This window comes from Lissotriton helveticus, chromosome 6 (assembly GCF_964261635.1).
Source record: "Lissotriton helveticus chromosome 6, aLisHel1.1, whole genome shotgun sequence".
Taxonomy (NCBI): domain Eukaryota; kingdom Metazoa; phylum Chordata; class Amphibia; order Caudata; family Salamandridae; genus Lissotriton; species Lissotriton helveticus.
The window spans coordinates 1,840,418,472-1,840,440,344 of NC_136067.1; the positions used below are offsets into that span (position 1 = coordinate 1,840,418,472).

The 21,873-nt window shown below is 45.6% G+C and overlaps 1 protein-coding gene across 2 annotated transcripts in view; it reads left to right on the forward strand.

Moving 5' to 3' along the window:
• TATDN3 (TatD DNase domain containing 3) overlaps window positions 1–21,873 on the forward strand; it is a 103,018-nt gene that overhangs the window by 20,238 nt on the left and 60,907 nt on the right. For both annotated transcript variants that reach the window (XM_078649754.1, XM_078649755.1), the window contains exons 3-5: window positions 5,794–5,867; window positions 6,514–6,598; window positions 18,077–18,139. In XM_078649754.1, coding sequence (XP_078505880.1) covers window positions 5,794–5,867; window positions 6,514–6,598; window positions 18,077–18,139 — 222 coding nt within the window. The remainder of the gene's footprint in view (window positions 1–5,793; window positions 5,868–6,513; window positions 6,599–18,076; window positions 18,140–21,873) is intronic.

Below are 21,873 nucleotides of genomic sequence, written 5' to 3' on the forward strand. Positions count from 1 at the left end.
GTCCCAAGGCCGCGCCAAAGCAGTCCAAGTGCTGGAGAAGGACCGGCACCGACTCCCGTGGGGACATTAAATAGAAGAGGGCGTCATCCGCGTATAGCGAGATCACATTACATGTGTCGCCCACTGCGATGCCCCATGTCCGCACGGAGCCGGACTGCGAGAGGTTCGATCGCCAGAGCGAAAAGAAGCGGCGAGAGGGGACATCCCTGGCATGTTCCCCGGCCCAAGGGCCATTCCTCCGAACGCGCCGCACCCAGTCGCACCCTGGCTCGGGGGGCTGTATACAAGATGCGGATCCACCGGCAAAAGCCGGGCCCCAACCCCACCATCCGGAGGACCTCCAAAAGGTACCCCCAGTCTACGGTGTCGAAGGCTTTAGTGATGTCGATCGACACCAGGACCATTTGGTCCTCTCTGTCTCGTACCTCGTGGATGATGTGGTTCAGTCGTCTCAAGTTCATGGCGGTATTGCGGCCAGGGATAAACCCACATTGGTCCGGGTGTACCAGGTGTGCCATGTGCGGTGCTAACCGGGCAGCCAATAGTTTCGTCAGGACCTTCACATCAGTATTTATCATGGTAATGGGCCGGTATGCCGCATGGTCTTCAGCATCCCCACCCGGTTTCAGGATCATGCAGATCTCCCTCCGATTCATACTGGGCGGAAGCGCCACCCGTTCGAAAGCCTCCAGGTACACCTGCAAGAGGGGTGGGGCAAGGACTTCCGCAAACGCCTGGTAAAATTCAGAGGGGTAACCATCCCCTCCCGGGGACTTAGCCCTCGGCAGGCCAGCTATTGCCACTTTCAACTCCTGGAGCGTTAAAACCGCATCCAATTCCTCCGCATCGTCTCGTGAGAGTGCCTGTAGGGTTAGACCCTGGAGATAAGGGAGGAAGGAATCTTCCGTGATCGTGGGATCCGCCGCATATACTGTTTGAAGATGAGAGCGCATGACCCGGAGGATACCCGCCTCCGAGTTTACCATTCCTGCGGGGCCTCTCAGGGCCACTATCCTCTCTGGGGCGAATTCGCGCCGGAGTATCCAAGCCAGCAGTCGGCCCGATTTGTCTCCTTCCCGATGGAGGTGCTGCCGGTACTGGCCCAGCGTGTATTTTTCTAGGCGAGTAAGAATATCATGGACACCTATGCGAGCCGTCCGTTCCGACTCCTGATCCAGGTCGTCGGGATCTGGCAGGGTTTGCAGACGTAGGAGTGCATCTTCCGCATCCCGCAATTCCCGAAGGAGCGGCCTCCGGACTCCATATGTGAGGGTCATACACTCACCCCGAACAACCGCTTTCAGGGCGTCCCATTTGGTGGAGTAGGCAAAATCCCCACCACCCCAGTTCAAGTCAAGGTAATTTGTGAGGGCAGTCTCCACATGGTCCTTCCCTACCTGGTCCTGCAACAGATCTGTCGGCATCCTCCAAGTGCGAGGGCGTGAGGGCTGGTTCTCCCACTGTGCGACGCACATTACCGTAGAATGATCTGACAAAAAGCGGGCCTGATGGGTGACCATCAAAGAGAGAGAGGCATCCACATTGGCCGCCAGTACCCTGTCCAGTCTACTATGAGTATTATGGGTGGGGGAGAAGCATGTAAATAATTTTTGAGTCGGGTTGCCCAGGCGCCACACATCGCTGAATCCCAGGTTCTGCATCACCTCTCGGAGTCGCGCTGTCATGCGCGGTCTCGTCCCTGCGCGGGGGGGCCTATCTAAAACCTGGTCCACCACGCAATTAAAATCCCCAAACCAGAGCAGTGAGCCCTCCAGATCCGATACAAGGACCTCCTGTAGGTGTAGAAAGAAGTCAGGGTCGTCTACATTAGGTGCGTATGAATTTAAAAAGGAGAGTTCCCTCCCGTCAAGGTTCACCTGCAGGAGCAGGTACCTGCCATTAACATCCGCTTCCGCATATTGGACAGCACACGGGACCCCCGGGGCTACCCAAATTAGGACCCCTCTAGCATAGGTTGAGAATGAAGAGTGAAACACCTGACCCCTCCACTTTTTTGCCAACTTTTGGGCCCCCTCCTCATCTAGGTGGGTCTCCTGTAGACACGCTATAGAGATTCCGTGTCTGCGGAGGAAGGACAGAACCCTATGCCGTTTGGTACAAGTGCCTAGGCCCCTCACATTCCAGCTTAAAAACTTGTGCGCCATGCGTGGTGACAGTGCCCATCCGGACGAGCAGCCTTACATCTTACGACCCACCATTCCCGTGCCTGAACTGAAATACACCTGATGCCTTCAACATTCCCCCCAACATTCCCCCCCTCAACCCCAACCATCCCCCACCCACGAGCAATATTACTGCAACAAATAAAGACGCTAATATGCCCTTCCCCTGCCGGTGCCAGGACGTACACGCATTCCCAAATACCCAAACAGTGAAATCCCTCCCAAGAAACACCCCCCCAACCCGACTCCCCTCCAGGATCTAAGAACAAACAAACTCCACCTCAATGTTAGCGAAGAAGGGTATCTTCATTAGTACTGTTCTCCGACTCCGACTCCGAACCCAACCCCCGCCCCTCCCCCGCGTCCCGCAATTCCAGGTCCCAGTATTTAGGGAGTGACCCCTCCCCCATCAGAACCCTCGTACTGTCCAGGCAGTGTCCAGTCTCTTGTCCAGGGTTTTTAGAAAAGTGTCAGGAGCCAGGCTGCACTTCAGGACGAGCCATCCGGCTGCTGCTGCCCCTGCGCTCCAGCCGTCTCCGGGACCGTTGCACCGGTCAGAGATATCTCCTCCTCAGTCGGCAGCCTTGAGTTTCGCCGGGTATAGTAGCATATATTGGAGATGCATCTCCCTGAGCTTTTGTTTGACTGCCAGAAAGGACTTGCGCTGTTCCTGGACTAACTGTGTGTAGTCCGGGAAGATGGATACCCTCGCATTCTCAAAGGTAAGGTCCTTAACTTCCCTCGCCGCTCGTAGGATGCGATCCCTGTCACGGTAGTTCAGGATTTTCGCGATGAGGGCCCGGGGAGGGGCACCAGGTTTCGGAGGTGGGACCAGAGCTCTGTGCGCCCTCTCGATTACAAAAACATCTGACAGGTCCTCGGGGCACAACACTGTCCGAATCCATTGCTCTAGGAAGCGTTCCGGGTGGCCCGCCTCTGCTCGTTCCGGAATACCCAGCACGCGGATGTTACTGCGGCGCGCCCTTCCCTCAGCATCCTCTGCCCTCCATTCCAGGGCTTTTGTCACGGCCGAGAGTTCAGAGACCGTTTTCTTGAGAGACGCCACCTCTCCCTGCAGTTGGGTGATGTTCCCCTCCGCGGTCGTGACTTTTTCGGCCACCTTGCGCAGGTCAGTCCGCAACAGGTTCACGTCAATGGACACAGTCTCGATCTGACGTTCCAGTGCCGAGTGGGAACCCTGTATCGCTTTCAATAACTCTGCCCGCGACGGCTCCTCGGGAGCTGGACCCCCCTCCTCCTGACCCGACTGGCGAGCGAGTCTCTGCGAGGGAAGCCTCTGCGTGGTATACTGCGTGATGGTGTTGGGCTGGACCGCCGGGGGCGTTCTGTCCTTGCGCATCATGAAGTACAAGGGGGGGTCACTCAAGCGTCCTCTAGGTCCTCGGCAGCTCCCCCAGACGTCGTATACAGTCTAGGCGCCAGGGCACCAGGCGCACCCGATCCGCCGTCCAGACGCGTCCCAGTGAGGGTACTGCTATTTTACCCAGTCCAAAGGGCCCTGCGGGGATGTGTCTCAGGATCTAATGTACTACCGGGGGAAGGAGGCTAGGCCCAGACCCCCGCCCCAGTCGCGAGCGGGCCACGTGTGGGCCTCCCTGCAACCCCCGTCGCCAGCCGCCGCAGAGCCGCTCCTCCGAGGGTACCCCCCCCGAGCCCCCGTACCTCCAGTCTCTGTAGTTCAGGACATGTGTCCCAGCGTTTGTAGGGATGTCCAGTGGGCACGTGACCCTCTAGCGCCAGGAGAATGTTGTACATGGGGTCCAGAGCCCCGCTCTCAGCAAGTGTTCGAGGGGTCCGTCCTGCCGCAGGCGCAATGGGCCGGTCCAAACTGCGGGCCCTACACTCATGTGGCCCTGTCCCGATATGAACAGGTCATCCTCTTACCCCCAAGCCAGGGCGCAATGCGGATCAATGTGTCGGGACTCCAAGCGGCGCCAGTCACGTGCAGCGCGGCACTCCAGTCGTCCTCAAGATCTCCGGGGGCGGCGGGCCCCCCGAACCAAGCTTCACGACCAGGCACAAGTCAACTCGACCGCCAGCACCGGGAGGCCGAGACTCGCCTCACGGCCCGGTCAGCGTCCTCCTTCCGGCCCCCGCTGTCACCTCTGCCGCCGCTGGGCCCCCGGGGGGTTTCCGGGCCGTCCTCGGCTCCGTCTCTTCTAGGCCCAATCCCCGGCCTCGAGTAGCAGTCTCTCACCCCAGGCGCTCCGATCAGGCGCGGGCCGCTACAGCCACTAGCGCTGGCGGGCTGCTCACCACCTTCCAAGCCGGCCGGTGCACCAGTCCAGGATCCCTCTCACACTGCCGCCTCAACCGTGCCCCCCGGATGATTGCGGGGGCCTCCCGGCAATTTCCCGCTCCGCCTCAGCTAGGCCCGATCCCCGGGCTCGATTACCGGCGGTCACCGCAACCACCACTGCCGGCCATCAGGGCCGATCCTCCAAGGCGCTCCGCGTCTCCGTGGACTCGACGCCGCTCCGGCGCTAAATTGACCGCTGGGGGGGGCTCGATGGCAATGTGCCCCCCCCGTACCTGGAACCAGCCGGGCCGGGCCAGGCCGCGATCTCCGGCCTCGATTTCCAAGCCGTCGGCGGCAAAGCAGTCAGTCCGAGCTCGGCAGTGCACCGGACACCCACAGCCTCCAAAGCGGGACCGGAGGGGCACAGGACGGTCCGGGTGCGGGGCAGCACCACAGGAGTGCCTCAGGTGGGCTGACAGGATCTTTTATTTAGGATTTTAGTGGCGGCCGGCAGGGAGCCGAAGGAGCTCACGTCCTGTCGACCATGCTGCTTGGTCACGCCCCTGGCAGATAGGAATGTTACATGGGAGTCTTAGCTCTTTTCTTTTTAAATACAAGTACCATGGATATTGTAGTTTCTGTATCACTGTTGTTTTAATATGGCTACATACATACATAGGTCATATAGCAAGGGTATGTCTTGGTACTGATCTGATACTGTGTGCAAAATATTTTGCCAGTTCCTTCAAGGGGGGGAGGGACGATGGAAAATCGACTCTCAGGTGCACAGTGGAAGCCCTTGTAAACTGCATCTGGAGAAGCAGGCAGCAGGACATATTTTTCCTCCCCCTTGTAGTTGTTAAATCCTAATAAATTATGTAGTTCACAAAAACACAATGTCTCATGCACTGAATTTCCCAAAAATCCTTGGGGGTAGAATCCTAAACTCCTCTCTGAATTAGACTTTAACTCTGGTAAAGGTTTCTTCAGTCATAATGACCTAGTCTGCTTACAAATGCACCATTTGCAATATTTGGGTCTAACTTTTCCTGATTCTGCTTGCCGGTTGCTCGTCGCGCAATTGCCACAAACAATACCTGGCCATTTTCAATGGCTATATTGGTTACGCCCTTATCCTATAGAATATCTCCTGGACTACAAATATCTCAAAATGTGGTTGTTTTGAGCGACAATACAATGTGGACTAAGCATAAGCATTAATGAGATTGTAATTTCATATGTCCACGGGTACTATAGTTTAAATCAAACAACCCCTCGCTTAAAGTAAAAGGCTGTGTTTGCATTCTACATTAACCACTTGCTATCAACCATTCCATGTTCTCTTTGCAGGTAAAGGTATTGGCCATTCTTGCAGTTGCAGAGCACTCTGGGGAGTTTGAAAGTATAATACAGCTTTCACAAAGGTATTGAAGTTTTCATTTTGTTTTACTCATTTTGAAAAGTCTTTAGTCAAACATTGTGGGTTGCTTTGCAGAGCTGCATAACTAATTACACATTGTGTGACATGTGGTTTAATAATCTGCGTTGCAACTAGCCATTAAGGTGAACAACTTTTATTAAAATGTCTTAAAAGATTTCACTCAAATTCAAATAGTATGAGATGAGACACAAGGGGCTACCCCTTTGCTGAAGAGTGCTGGATTGTGGCAAAAACATACCTGATGGACTCCTCATTCATATCAATGACCCAATATTAATGTGCTCATTCATAACACAGAGGTGCATAGTACATCTGCAGAATTACCACAGTACCAGGTACCACGTCTGGGAATCAGTCTTCTTCGCTCACTATGTGATTTTAACATTACTGCCTCACGTGTGTGATGAAAGCTTTGTAGTCAATGGTGGAGCAGTAAGACACCTACAGGTGTCAAGCTACAAGTGTTTTTCACATGAATGGCTTCTTCTCATAGTTGTGGCCTATTAGTGATTAATAAACATACAATTTTGCAGTTAAAGAGTATTGCTTTGTATTTTAGTAGACATTTTGTTTGTGGATGAGGAAGTTTACTATTCTTGCCACATGTACAGACTTGATCATGTTTCTAGGTACTTGGGCTACGTATTCCCATGTCTGGGAGTACATCCGGTGCAGGGTGTTCCACCACAAGACCAGCGAAGCGTCACAATGAAGGTATGGACAGGCTCTAGTTACAATGGAAATAGCATGGCTCCTGGATACATGTAAGTACCTCAAATCACAACATGGCAAATTAACCAGCCATGGTATCTCACTGGAGCCGTACAGGGCTTTCTACCTATAGTATGGCATAATAGCTCTTTCTTAATCCGACTTTCAATCGGTTCTGGGAGTACAGTCATTCAATTTTGTAAACTACATAGCTTGATTAATGTTTAGATGGTAAGTGATTTATGTGGGTTAACATGAAAGGAAAGTGATTTTATTCTAGGTATAGTTCTTTGAAGTGTATGGATGGGTGTGCTAGAGGATGCCTCTATTTTTTCTTTCACGTTGGGCGATCGGTTGTCATTTACAGAGCCACTGCAGTCGGTTATTATTTACAGAGCTAGTGCAGGATGCTTTCAACGTATGCGTCCCAAGCCAGATAGGTCCTTAAGCAATGTGACCAATATTACACCAGCGTGCCCAGCTCATTACTGGAATGATAAATGGTCATTTTTTGACAGAGCATACTGTATCAAAGGACATGTAGTTCAGGGGAACCTATTTTGAATGATGGTGTGATTATCTCCAGGAGGACTATAGCTGCCTCGTTGGATTGTTTGATGGTGCAGAAGTAGTATGAACAGGAATATAAGCACCTTTAGCAATTTCAGACCTTAAAGAGAGGTACAGGAGAAAATCCATGTTGTGATACTGGAGAGACTGGAAAACGATAAGGGAAAAACATATCTCAGAGGCAGGGAAGAGCAGATATAGACATACCAAGAAGTACAGGTAGTAAAGATGTATAAAGCATGAAATGAAGCATGGAGAAAAGACATACATTTATTTATTTTATTTATTTACTTATTTATAAAGTTTTATATAGCGCAAACTTGACCCAAGAGGGTATCAGAGCGCTTTACATTTAGGATTGTTGCCTTACAAGTTATATCAGATACAAGAGCATAGTAAGGTACAGTACACATAAACAATGTTTCAATATTTCGTAGGAGGGAGAGGAGGAAGGAGTAACAGCGGGGAAAAAGATTTTACAGAAGCCGGGTATGTCATTGATCATAAACTGTTGGTTCTCTGTCTACAACAGTACACAACATTTAAGCCATAGTCTCAGAAATACAGCAAGAACAGAGGTGGCTGAGTCCTTCTGGTGCTTGCTTGCTCAGGCCCATCTGACAGAAAGTGGTCTGCTCTCACAAAAAGCCTGGCTTTTGCCAGCATCTCTTACACAGTTTTCTTGGGTTTGTTTTACATCTGACCAAGACACTGATGCACTGCTCTCCTACCAGATTGGAACCATGTTTCACCCCTTGGAGGACTCATGCAGTTCCCTAGAGGAGAGGAATACCTAACTTGGCCAGTGAGGCTCAGCTGTCTGGATCCACATGGAGGACGACTTGCGGTACTGAGCCTTAGCTGATAGCACAAAGTTCTGCCGCTAGCCGACCATGGGAGGACCCAATATATCTGCTTCATCTGAGGTCCAGGGATGGGCTCGGGCCATCAGAAGACTGCTCCTGCCAGTGATCCGGGATTGCTCCTCAACATTCTTGACTTTTTGGGAGCTTATCGCTAACTTCCTAGAGTTCTTCTCCAAGTAGGTCTCATTTCCTTGGGCCTTGTGCTTCTCTTCTTCTCTTGAAGAGCCCAGCAGCTCATTTTATAAGCATTGCATTATTCGAACCTGATTTTGAGAAGTACATTGACACAAAGGTATTGTCCTGGTTACATGCCTTTTGCGCTGTAGCGTTCTTTACAAAAAACACACAAAAGACTTGTCTGGGACATCAGTCATTATAAAGCTTTGGAGCGCTGATAGAAAGCCTGGAGGAATAGGAAGATGCGCCACCTTCAGTAATTCTTTTCATCCAGCGTCTTTCCAAACATTTACAAACTATCAGGGAAAAACCTGGAGCAAGGTGCACTCTCATCATGTGATCAAGATCGTACTAGAAGCCTCTCCTAATGCCAAGAACTGTTCTTGGGTGTCTCACCACACTGCCTGCTTCCCTGGGCCGAGAGAATAGATGTTCGGCTAATATCTGAAACCTGGTACAAATATTGACAAATTTGACTAATGAAAACTCCTGAGAATGGGGCCCGAGAATTATGTGTGGTTGCTTACTGTGAAGAAGAAAGAGACTGTGATAGAGCCATATTTCAAATATCTTCTTTATTTAAGACAGTGGCGTCTATGCTCCATGCACATCTGCAGTTTGTCGCTAAGTATCCACGTGAGCTATATCTTATAGCAAGGAAGAAATTACGAATTGCTGACTCATTAATTTGAGACTCAGGCTTCTTTTTTATAATGCATAATTAAATACAATTTATTGCAATTCGTTTGGTTGGTAAAGTTACAAATGTATCTTCCTGTAAAACCATAATTTTCTTTAACCTACTAAATACTACACAATTTAATTTACAAATATATATAGCAGGCAGATAGAAATACATTGATGATACTCTCAATTCACATTTAACCCTAAAGGGTAATGACCTCCAAAACACAATACCCACCTCCCTCCACCTACACAAGACAGGACATCACAATATAGGGTGGTATAATTTCAAATAAAATAGGCTGATTGACTTTGTCACAAGTTACCACATCAATATACAGGGCAAGCCTATTGGTCTTTGTCAAAGGTCATCAAATTAAAAAGACTAATAAATGCATGTTAACAGTCACATCATTATATCACCATTTCAATGTATTCTTTATTACCAGTAAAGCATTTCAATCTTTATAAAAAACCATTGTCAGTCATATATTGTTAATAAAACATCCAAAATAAACCTATCATGAGCCTGTGTCTTATTTATATACCTTCAGGTCACATAAACTGCATTCACAGAACCACCCTAGATAGCGCTGCACTCCCAGCTGAAGGGCAAAAGCTCAAGCCCTAGAATGCTTTGAAAACTATGGTGAAAGCCTGCGGGTCATATTTTTCATGACCCCTCAAACATAGGGTCAGGTTTAAATGTACTTGGTGGGGAGCTGCTGGGCCTTGTACAGCCCCCATGACATCAGTGGTTAGTGCCCCAGTTGGTTTGGTGTTGAAGGCCCAGAGACGGAGTCACAGGCCCCCCTGGTCATGAACCAGTCCCTCCCGCTCTCATTTATAATTAATAAATCCTGCGTCGACCCCCGGGCACTGGCTCACTCCGGTCGTTTTCCAAGAGAATCCTGTTGGAGTGCCACATGCTTGGTTTTTCCAAAAGGTCAGAGGTTGCCAAACTTTGAAAGGCCATAGCCTGTGCCCGGTTCGGTCAATTTTGATGATTCTAGGCACATTTTACCCCTGTTGGTGAGCTCTAGCCACGAGAAACAGTTTCAGCATGCATCCTCTGCAGGGAGCCGGTTCCATTAGCGCTCAAGCCATCTTTTCTCCTGGTCTTTGTCTCTGGTTCTCCTCTACCCCTTCTGGGGTGCAGAAGTCCATATCTTCCACCAAGTGGTCCTTAGTGGGTGTAAGGGAACGAGCCTCACTGGTCCCGTGGTCAGCTGTGGGCAGAGTTCCTAGCCCATCATGGGGCTTTAACAATAACAATGGTAACGGTTATACAGGAGCGCACAGCGTGTATAAGAATGTACGTATGAAGAATAGTAAAGTAACCAGTTGGTGCTCAAGGCGGAGATGAGTAGGTTACCACTACTCAAATTATAAGCCAAAGGCTTTAAGGCAATTCAAAATTCCACCAAGCACTCAAATTGTAAAATAAAGTTCCAATAAATCCGTGTCAAAAGAGTATCTCTGAATAATCAAGAGGTTTTCATTTCTTTGCTTTATTCCAAATTTTCAGCGTAGCTTTCAAAGCACAGCCAACACGTGTTTCGTCTTGTCAGTCACAGACAAACAGACTTCTTCAGGGCTGTAAACAAGTACATTAACCAATATTCAAATATCATTGCTAAATTAAACAATATCATAGTACAACCAAAATTCACCGAGTAGTGTGAAAAAAGTAAAAAGCCCTACACCAAGAAAAGGGCTAGAATCACCTCAGATGTAATGAAAGGCCAAAAGGCAATGCCAAGGTTAATAGTTCTATAAGTAAATAGAAATTGGCTAGTGTAACATACCATCAACGAAAGTTCAAAAGTATTCAATTTTCCTCATTGAGTTCAGTAAGCTAACCGCTGTGGAGTATTCTAAAATACACAACGGGAGTAAGAAAAAGCCCCGGTCACAGATAGGTTCTTCCGAAAATAAAGGGACTAGTATAAGAAGAAATTGTCGTGTGACTCACCATATTAATGTATAATAAGTCATGTAGCACGAATAATAGTAATATGGTAGCAAATTCCGTAGGTTCCAAATAGTAGAACAACACTCCACTCTGTAACCAAATAAGTATCATATAACAGCCAAATAAACATCAGAATATAAGTCTCAATCACCATCTGTAAAATCGTAATCTTACCCGAGTCAAGGGTCAGTAAGTCATCCAATTCACAAATAATCCGTCAATAAATGCAATATCTAAAATAGTAAATAGTAAGTTCCTTAGTACCAGATTCCCAACAATATACTGGCATAAAAATCGATACCAGCGCACACAGCAAGAGAGAACTCACTGCATATCTGTTTAGAGTATTCCTGAAAAGCTCCGCGTGCTACACGGGCGCCATCTTTCAATGGCAATTTATAGTGTATCACTGAGCACGCCATCTTTGAACGGCTAAAAAAGTAATTCTATGTTACAGAGCGCAGAGTATTATAGCGTAATTATACTGCGTATATGCATCCGTCAAATTCACTGCATGTCTATTTATAAGTCTTCGTAAAGTAAATAGCGTACTGAGCGGACATTCTCCCTCAAATAACAATAAAACGAAGAAACTGATAAAGTAAGAACCGGAGGCGCCATCTTTAAGTAACCAACATGTCGCGTAATGCACCAAAGCATAATGGTACCAAAGTAATAAGTAAATATGCGCCATCATAGAGCGGTAAATAGTAACGCTCACGCTGTATTTTAGTGCTGATAATCTATTATTTATCATCACAAAATATAAAAAACAAAGTATATACATCTCAATACGTAACGAGTAGTATTATAGAAATTCTAAGGTCACCATCTTGGAATAACCAAAATATAGCCGATGTACCAATGTATAATGGCACCATGAATACTACTTCGAAGCGCGCCATCTTTAAACAGTAAACAGTAACCAAAATGTAACCTGATGTACCAATGTATAATGGCTCCACGAATACTAACTAGAAGCGCGCCATATTTAAACGGTAAATAGTAGCGCTAGGGATATACTTAGGTGATGGTAATGGATTATTTATCATCCTAAGATACAAGAGACCAAGTATATTACGCGACATGTTGGTTACTTAACAGATATGCGGTGAGTTCTCTCTTGCTGTGTGCGCTGGTATCGATTTTTATGCCAGTATATTGTTGGGAATCTGGTACTAAGGAACTTACTATTTACTGTTTTAGATATTGCATTTATTGACGGATTATTTGTGAATTGGATGACTTACTGACCCTTGACTCGGGTAAGATTACGATTTTACAGATGGTGATTGAGACTTATATTCTGATGTTTATTTGGCTGTTATATGATACTTATTTGGTTACAGAGTGGAGTGTTGTTCTACTATTTGGAACCTACGGAATTTGCTACCATATTACTATTATTCGTGCTACATGACTTATTATACATTAATATGGTGAGTCACACGACAATTTCTTCTTATACTAGTCCCTTTATTTTCGGAAGAACCTATCTGTGACCGGGGCTTTTTCTTACTCCCGTTGTGTATTTTAGAATACTCCACAGCGATTAGCTTACTGAACTCAATGAGGAAAATTGAATACTTTTGAACTTTCGTTGATGGTATGTTACACTAGCCAATTTCTATTTACTTATAGAACTATTAACCTTGGCATTGCCTTTTGGCCTTTCATTACATCTGAGGTGATTCTAGCCCTTTTCTTGGTGTAGGGCTTTTTACTTTTTTCACACTACTCGGTGAATTTTGGTTGTACTATGATATTGTTTAATTTAGCAATGATATTTGAATATTGGTTAATGTACTTGTTTACAGCCCTGAAGAAGTCTGTTTGTCTGTGACTGACAAGACGAAACACGTGTTGGCTGTGCTTCGAAAGCTACGCTGAAAATTTGGAATAAAGCAAAGAAATGAAAACCTCTTGATTATTCAGAGATACTCTTTTGACACGGATTTATTGGAACTTTATTTTACAATTTGAGTGCTTGGTGGAATTTTGAATTGCCCATCATGGGGCTTGTCCTTTCAGTTTTCCATGGTTTTGCTGCTGTTGCAGTCCAGGTCCATAGTCCAACTAAACAAAAAGTTCTCTCCCTTGTGCAAGAGTTTTTAAATGGGAGTGGGATGTTCTAGAAGCCAGACACCCCTGACCAGTTGCACATTACTTCTCCACTCTCCTGCACAGTGTGCTAGGACAATTCAAGTAGGCACCTTCAGAAGTTACAGTTAACATCTCCTCTGGGGGCCTCAGCTCCAACCCTAACTGCCATCACAGCCAGGGACGTTCCCAGCAAAACTTCAAAGTAGGCCCACTCCTGAGTTGGCCCCTGTTGTGTGGGCTTTCTCCTTTGATCAGTGGGCCTGACCTGTCCCAACCCTGGTACAGTGTGACAGCTAATTAATAGATGCAGACTTTTTTCCTCAAACCTTCCTCCTCATGAGCTGAGTGACACACTGTTAATTGCACCTTTTGTGTATGGAGGCCTCTGTTCCCTTTGCTGGGGATCAGAGCAATTAACTTGGTGACAAAAGGCTTGGACTCTGACCCTGAGCTAATCCAGAGAAATATGACAATTTTGCATGATCCATAAGGTGTGCATGTATGATCTTGGGACCTACGTATTCAAACTGGGCGCATATGTTTCACCCCAGTTTGATACCTTACTGGACCTAAGGCAAGCAAAACTACACTTTAAGGCAGATTTCCTCAATGTGTACAATACAGTGTCACTACAGATAAAACAGTGGCCACTAATATTATAAGGCCAATATCAGGTGAACATCTAACCTTTAAGAGTCTCCACTGCACCAGGCTAGCTGTTCACATTTACCGGGCTGCGCACCAAGTTAGCCCACACAAATGCGTGTTCATGTGTAACCAACCAAATGGTCCCTTAAACGACCTGTATTTGAGTGACCTTATCTTAAAAGGCGGACACTGGGGGTAAACACACCCAGTCCGTTTGCCATGTAATTAGAGTGGGTGAGACATAAGTAGTGAGACTCACCCACAGTAAGAAGTGGAAAAGCAAAATATCTAGGTGTACTAAATGGGCAGACCCCATTTGAAGCACCACGCATAGGAGAGAATAAATTCTGAGGTCATTGAGACATACGCTGTTTTAGAAATTAGCTACTGGACAACCCCAAACTAAATATTTGGACATTTGGATATGCCTCACTGCTGATAAAAAGGAGTGGTTGTTTACCGAAAGTAAGAGAAGGATTGGTATATTGCCAAACAAAATATCTGCACAAGTCAGATAGGAGATAGTGCCAAAAAATGGCAAGCTAAAGCCTCAAATATTATAGTGCTTTGGAAGAAGACTTAAAGAAATAGAAGAGCTAATATTACCTGCAAATGCCCAACCTAACTGAAGACATTTTGGCAGAGATTGGACAACCCACTGTTTAAAGTACTGTCAGGAATAGTGAGGCAGTCTTCCTGATTTAGCAGTCTTGCTGCTTGAACCCCAGGTGCCTATAAGTATACATGCTGTGCCTGGTAGACCTAGATTAGAAGGTACAGGTCACAGAATTACCAAAGCAGACACCTCCATAAGAAGAACAGCTCCCGTATTTCTGAATGCTCAAAGCTCTATGCCTTGTTTGCACTGCAGGAGCTGGGCCTTCACACAACTCAGCAATGGTTGTTTTGTTGGATATGGCTATTTTGTCTGTCGAACTGAAGAAAACCTTAAATGATGGGTTGTCTGCTTAATGTACCTCACATTGGGAACTCTAAAGTCTGCTTTCTGCTTCAGAGATGTCTGGCATGGTCATCCTCTGGAACAAATGTGAAAATGTTGCACCCTTCGTCATGATGGATCCTGTATGGGCTATCTTTAATTAGCGGAAAGATTAAAATTCTGGGCTCTTGAAAGCCCAGTGTTAAATAGCAAATTGATTGTCAACATTTGCTTTTGGATGCTGAAAAGATCCAAATGGCCACTAAACAAAGCAACCAAATGTAAGTACAACCATGAATACTGATCTGGCTACCTAAAGTGCCTGTTACTGCTCTGAAAGTTGTTTTTTTAATGATAAAGGCTTTCTACAAAGAACTCTGAATTAGTCCCTTCAACATAATAGAGCCCATACTGAGCTTCGCTTGAGACCAGCATCTGCTGAACGTTCCCAAATTCCAATAAGCTTATTCTGAAGTAAGTATTTCACACTGCCATGCCCCTAGTTTATATAATCATAGTTCAATGTTTTTCTAGGCTACTCTTTGATCCGAGTCTGACTGTAATGGTCCATGGAGACACTGGTTTTTCTTTTTCCGTAGCTTTTCATTGGACCATGTTGACATTGAATATTATTGGCCGCTCTGACTTAAAATAGTTTTTTTTCCCCATTTTAACTTGTCACATAATATTAGTGGTAATTAGCAAATGCATCTTTTAATGTTTTTTTAAATAATAAAACTTTGTTTTTTATTCAGGGTATTTATTATATTAACAGTATTGATAGGCGAATTGTTGAAGCTTGTATTCTTCCGCATGTCCCTCAGATTAAGGGCCTGATTTAGGTCTCACACACAAGGAAACTTGGCAGTTTGGGCTGGACAGTTCCCATGAGGCACAGGGGCAAGACTGATTCGAATATAGCTGTAACTGAACTGGGGTGGTGAAGTGAGCTAAAGAATGATGATGGATTCAACCCAGATCTGTGACTGGGGGTGAGTGTCTGAAAAGTTTCAGTGCTCCGTCCATCATCTCCTTGTGTTTGCTTTGTTTGTCCTAAATTGGCAGGGTATGGACAGATGTAGGTCCCTTGCTCAATTTGCCACTGGATTCAAGCTAGCCTGGCTGATGAGGGCTTTTAGCCTGAAACCGGTCTTAGGATGCTTGTTTCCGGTCCAGGGAAGACATGGCTTGGCAGTTCAGGCTGGACTGTTCCCATGAGGCACAGGATCAAGACTGATTTTCATATAGCTGTGTCTGAACTGGGGTGGCTAAGTGAGCTAAAGAACGATGATGGATTCAACCCAGATTTGTGACTGGGGGTGAGTATCTGAAAAGTTTCAGCGCTCCATCCATCATCTCCTTGCGTTTGCTTTGATTTAGATTTCAGCAGATGGGTTACTCCATCAAAACGGTGATGGATATCCTGTCCCCTGAAATATAAATCCCTCAAAAAAATTCCATAATATCCTATGGGATTTATATTTCGGCAGACAGGTTTCTCTTTCACTATAGTGACAGAGAAACGGGTCTGCCAAAATATGCACTACTAAAAGGTGAGCCGAGCAAACTTCTTGAAGTCCGTTAATCTTGCGCCATTTAGGACCCGCCTCAAGAGTATTGTGGGATCTCAGCTCAAGCATGGTACAAAATCTCTAGCCACTCCCCCATGAGTCCTTTTAGTTGGTTTATTACAATTAGCTGTTGTCTGCTAGTTGACAAGTCTTCTTTATCTTCCAGAGACCCAGTTTATAATTTCTGCAACTCTGTGTCAAACTTGCAACTGATAGACCAGTAGCTAACTACATTAGAGGTGGAAGAAGAGCCTACTTTCAGAATTGTCCTACTTGGAGTATAATCTCCTTCCCCTATCAGACTCCCGGCAAAAGAAACTAAGGATTTATGCCAGATTATTCCTACCTGTATTATTCGATGGCAGAATACAAAGCAATAGCAGTGTCACATCGAAAGTTAATGTACCACCAAAACTTCATCAAATATCTTTAGGTTATCAACATTTAAATGTAGTACTTCTTAAAGAGCTCAAGAAAGTAGAATCATACAAGTTTTAGCAGATGTCTAGTGATTTTTGTCCTATTTCGAGCAAAGGTTGTCCGGATTTGAAAGCTATTCATTATGGGCCACATGCATCATTATTTCACATAGCGATTTCCTGAACTGCAATTCTCAGCGAATCACAACTAGGTATTCGCTATTTGAATGCAAGAAACTCCAGGAGTGTCATTTAGCGTTTCCTATTGGGTTGCAAATCAACCTACCTCATTAATATTAATGAGGCAGGTCGCAATTTGCAACCCATTTGGAATTGCTAAAATCACAGGGATGGTGGCCTGCTGGGGTCAGCAGATCACAAAGTCTGTGATTGCTTTTAAATCAAGCAATCATTTTTTTTTATGCAGCCCGTTTTCCTTAATAGAAAACCGGTTGGGTTTAAAAAAAAAAAAAAAGTTTTCTTTTCAATCCTTAAGAACAGGCAGTGGTCCATGGAACGACTGCCTGGATCTTAAAAAACATTTTATGAACATTCACAAAGATTCCCGTTTGTGAAAAGGTTACCACTTACTTGAAGTAGGTTATAAAATGCAAATGTTTTGCGACTGCATTTCCATCACAAAACATTCCTACATACCACTGCGATTTGTTATTAGCAAGGGACGCCCTAAACACAACCCTTGCTTATACCGAATCGGTATGTATTTGCAATTCAAGATTACGATTCGGTAACATGTTACCAAATCATAAATTGGAATTCATACATACCAAAATGAGTTTTACCAATCGCAAACGGCCCGATTCGGCACATCTGGCCGTTTGCGACCGGTCAAATGCATAATACATATGGCCCTAACTTACATGATATAGCGTGGCCATAGTGACTACATTCATTTAATTTCTCGGTTTCTATTTTTTGTAGTCTATTTTTTAATTACCTTATAACCCTCTGCCTATAGGTCACATATTTTTTTTGGGGGGGGGGGGGGAGTTTTATATATTGCAAACTTGACCCAAAGGTATCAGAATGCTTTACCTCTGCACCAGTGGCGGTACAGATGGACACATTAATTATCAGTATATTACATTATTCATACTTTGGAAAAATGAGAGAAGTTGGAGGATTGGATGAGTGTGTGTAATTAGGTTTTAGTGGGGATAAGAGGGTTGGAGTGTGTGTTTACGGATGTGTGTGTAGGCTGAGGAGCATACATGATTTGCTGTTGACAAGAGTATTTCTGTTTGGTACTGCGCTAGATCCTAAAATATTATATTTTTTCCTGCCTGTAAAACACACTGTATAGCTCTAAATATTTGCAAAATGGTACAGTAAAATGAATTATCTGACTTAATTTTATTAGAGAATAATAATGGAGGCACTTGTGTTAAAACAGTTTGCAATCCTGTATACTTACTTTTAGCCTATGCCAAAGTTAAATGTGTTTATATTTATAAGGATCACCAGCCTTTGACTTGTGCTCTAAAACTATGCCTTCCTCCATCTGCAGGATTTGGAAGATGCTTTGCCACTGATTGAACGATACAAAGACCAACTATTTGCGATTGGGGAGGTAAGCAAGGCATGTCGTTTTTGTGTGTATTTTAGATGTTGTAGCAGCAACGTAGACACCAAAACACAGAAACTAGTCATTGATATTAACTGCACAGAGAAACATTACAATCCATGAAAGCTTTCTTCCTGCCACTCAACTGTGGCAAAGATAAACAAAATGCAACTGCAAATCAGATGTCTCTATTGCATCATGTGATCTCTTACATCCAACATCAATGCACCATTTTATGCTTTGTCCTCTTTTTTTCTGTTTGGGATAATCAATCAATCAATCAATCATGGACATTTGTATAGCGCGCTACTCACCCGGAAGGGTCTCAAGGCGCTACCCACCTAACTCAAGCCAGCTTAGAAGACCAACCAAAGAACATCTTTTCTGATCAACATCCTAACTCATATAGTATTGAAAACCTGTTACTGTAGATTGCTTGACCATCATCAGCCTAATCCAGATGCAAAACTATTCTTGAGTCAAAACCCTTGTCACAACTGGAAGGAGTAATAACAGAAAGAAACGGCAAAAGAGCAGGCAGAGATACATCAATCCACCATGGCATCTTAGCATAAGCACTATAGTCTAAAGATGATAGACATACAAATACAAATATACACATCTTATTTTTAAAAACAAAGATAAAAAAAACACATGAATAAAAAAAATTAACAATGAAAAAAACATTCGTAATAACAAATAGAAAGGATGATATTTATTAAAGTCACTGAACATATTTACAGAAACAACTGTTACAAAGAGAAGGAAACCTGCACAAAATCTCACCAATATGGCATCCGCTTGGCATGTGTGAACTACCGCAAAGTTTGAACACCAGGCAAACCCTTTTTTATTAAAATGGGATAAAATGAACCAGAGGAAGGTGGTTCCTTTGGTATTATCTAAAACATTGCGGGAGGTAATGATATGTCTAGACCCTGATCTTCAGTTGGAAAATTAGTGATAACCTTTTATGAGATACTGAGCAAAGTCAAAAGCAATTTTGTTAGGACAAACTCCTCTAAGGAGATTCTGCGAGTTCGTTGGTTCAATGCAGCATGCGCAAAGACTCTTAAAGACCTAAATAGCATGTTTAGGTCATCCCCAAGAGACCATAGATTGGTTAAGGAGCTGCCTAATTCATACACAGAGGCCCCGGAAGCTAGGCTAAGAGGTTTGAGGGAAGAAGCTTCAGGGGGAAGCTCTCTTAAGCTGCAATTTCTAAAAATTGTCAGTATTTCTTGTATGTGATAAACGCTCCCATCCTTAAAGATGATACTGACCCCACACTGGATACTCAGTTCAGTGAGGAAGCTTGGGTGGTCTATTTCGGGAACATTTTTGGGGTGGCTGATGGTCTCCCAACCTCCCCATCCTCCATTACGCAGGTAACACCCAAGGAACACCTAGTGTTCGAACTGGCTGAGGTGAGCCGTAGTTTGTCCCAATGTAGTCCCACCAAGGCCCCAGGTCCTGATGAAGTCCGCATAGATTTTTTCCTAAACCATCAAGAACTATGAGCCCCATTGATGACTAACATTTTTAATGCAATAAGCAAGGTGGGCCCCTGTAGAGTATGATAATAATCCCTATATTTAAAAATGGGAATAAATCTTTACCACAAAATTATAGACCTATTTCCATTGTAGATAGCACTGCTGAACTGATGAGGTGCTTATTGCTGAACCGTTGGCGGTTTGGTCTTGAGAGAGGAACATTTTGATCCAAACACAGTATGGCTTCCAAAGGGGCAAGGGGACAGTGGAACAATGTCTTAACCTGAGCTTGACTATTGCAAAATACACGATGGCTAAGAGCGGGCATATTTGCATGGCTTCCAGAGACCTCTCCTCCTTCGATTGTGTGTCCCATTCTAAGCTATGGTCAATCATGGAGGTCATGGGCATATATGCTGCTATAATTCATTTTATTCGCCAGATGTACTCTGAAGCAACTGCATGGGAGCGCTAAGGTAGGATTGGGGAGTGCACAAGGTTTTTTCAGATTAAGAGAGGAGTCGTAAAAGGCTGCGTCCTCACCCTGTGCTTATTTTCAGTTTATACTAATGGGGCGGAGGCCGCAGTGTCAGGGTCCACTACTGACATCCCCTCTTTATATGCAGCCCCTCTTCCAATATTTGTCTGTGCAGATGATGCTGTATTAATAGCAAGAACGGGGTTGCTTTACAGAGATTGATATAGGCCTACTCGGAGTTTATAAAAAGCTTGGAGCTACTTGTTAACAAATCTTTTGTATTGGTGGCAGGGCACGTTATAAGAAACCCCCAGTATTCCATATAGAGTCAGGAAGGTTGTAGGTGGTGGTGGACACATTTCCCTACCTGGGGGTCCTTTTTAGGTTTCGCGTCAGCGAAAGACCTATTGCTGCCCACCTAGCACGGAATGGACCACAGACCGGGGCACGAGCGCCGATTGCACCTCGTGGACGCGCATGCCCCGCCTCCCGAGCCGTGCACATCTCTGGTAGTCAGCCATGCCTCTCATTCGCGCGCACACCAGCTGCCCATACACGCACCAGCCACCCCCAGACACGCACACACGCACCAGCTGCCCACACACGCACCAGCCGCCCCCAGCCCCGCACACACGCACCAGCCGCCCCCAGCCCCGCACACACGCACCAGCTGCCCACACACGCACCAGCCGCCCCCAGCCCCGCACACACGCACCAGCCGCCCTGGCCGCGCACACACGCACCAGTCGCCCGAGCCTGTGCACGAGCCCCCAAGGCACCAAGTCCCACTTACCGGGTGTCATCTCCTCCGCCTCCATTGACGTGGCTCACCACTTTTCTGCCGCCACCGCCGGGCTCCCCCTCCGGCATGGGAGCCCCGAGTCACCACTTCCATCTCGGCGAAGTCCCGCCCCACAGCAAGCATGACGCTGCCGGACTTCTGGATTTCGCGCCAGATCGGGCCGGTGGCTTGCCAGGAACTCAAGCGATTTCCAGGTACTTGTTTTTTAAAGTTCTTGGAGGTAAAAGCATAGTGTTCGAGAAGTTCACTGGCTATGTTTACTCGCAGGGTAAAAAATATGCTAGTGCCAAGAAATGACAAATTGCAGACGAAAGATCACATCTAATGTAAACGCCTCTTTTGCCCATGATTGGTTGTGATTGTGGTTTTTTGCTATATTTAAAATTAATGAAAATTAGTCGCTTTTGCTTTTCACCGGAAAGCTGTTGGAATTTGGCCAAATGACATGACTGCAATTTGAATCTTTCTGGGTCAAATTTGTTTAGTGGGATTTTAGGATCGTTAATTCCATCGTGCGAGGCGGTACCTCGAATGCAAAGCTTCCGTTTTGGAAACATGAAATTAGATTTGATTCTATTTGTAGTTCGTGGTGTTGCACTCTCTATCCTAAGCCTCGCGGCAGCCCACGCCGGTGTATCCCGTAGTGCAGGCTGAGGAAAGAAAGAACACAGCCAAGACACACCGAATGCAAACATGGACGTTCATTCTCCCGGCGCCCTACTGAATAGCATGTTATATTCCATTTACTCCAGGAAAGACGGCAAGGAGTGTCATAACTTCCACCTACGGGGTGTAAATGCGTGCTACGTGAGAGAATGGCACTGCAAGCAAAGAAACAGCCGTCACTGACATAATCTATACCCCGTGGTTTTGTGTAGATCTGAAGGGCCAGTGCAGGTCCAAGCCACATTTTTTTAGGCCATATACATAAAATCGATCTCAATAGGCATTATTAGCTGGAGTT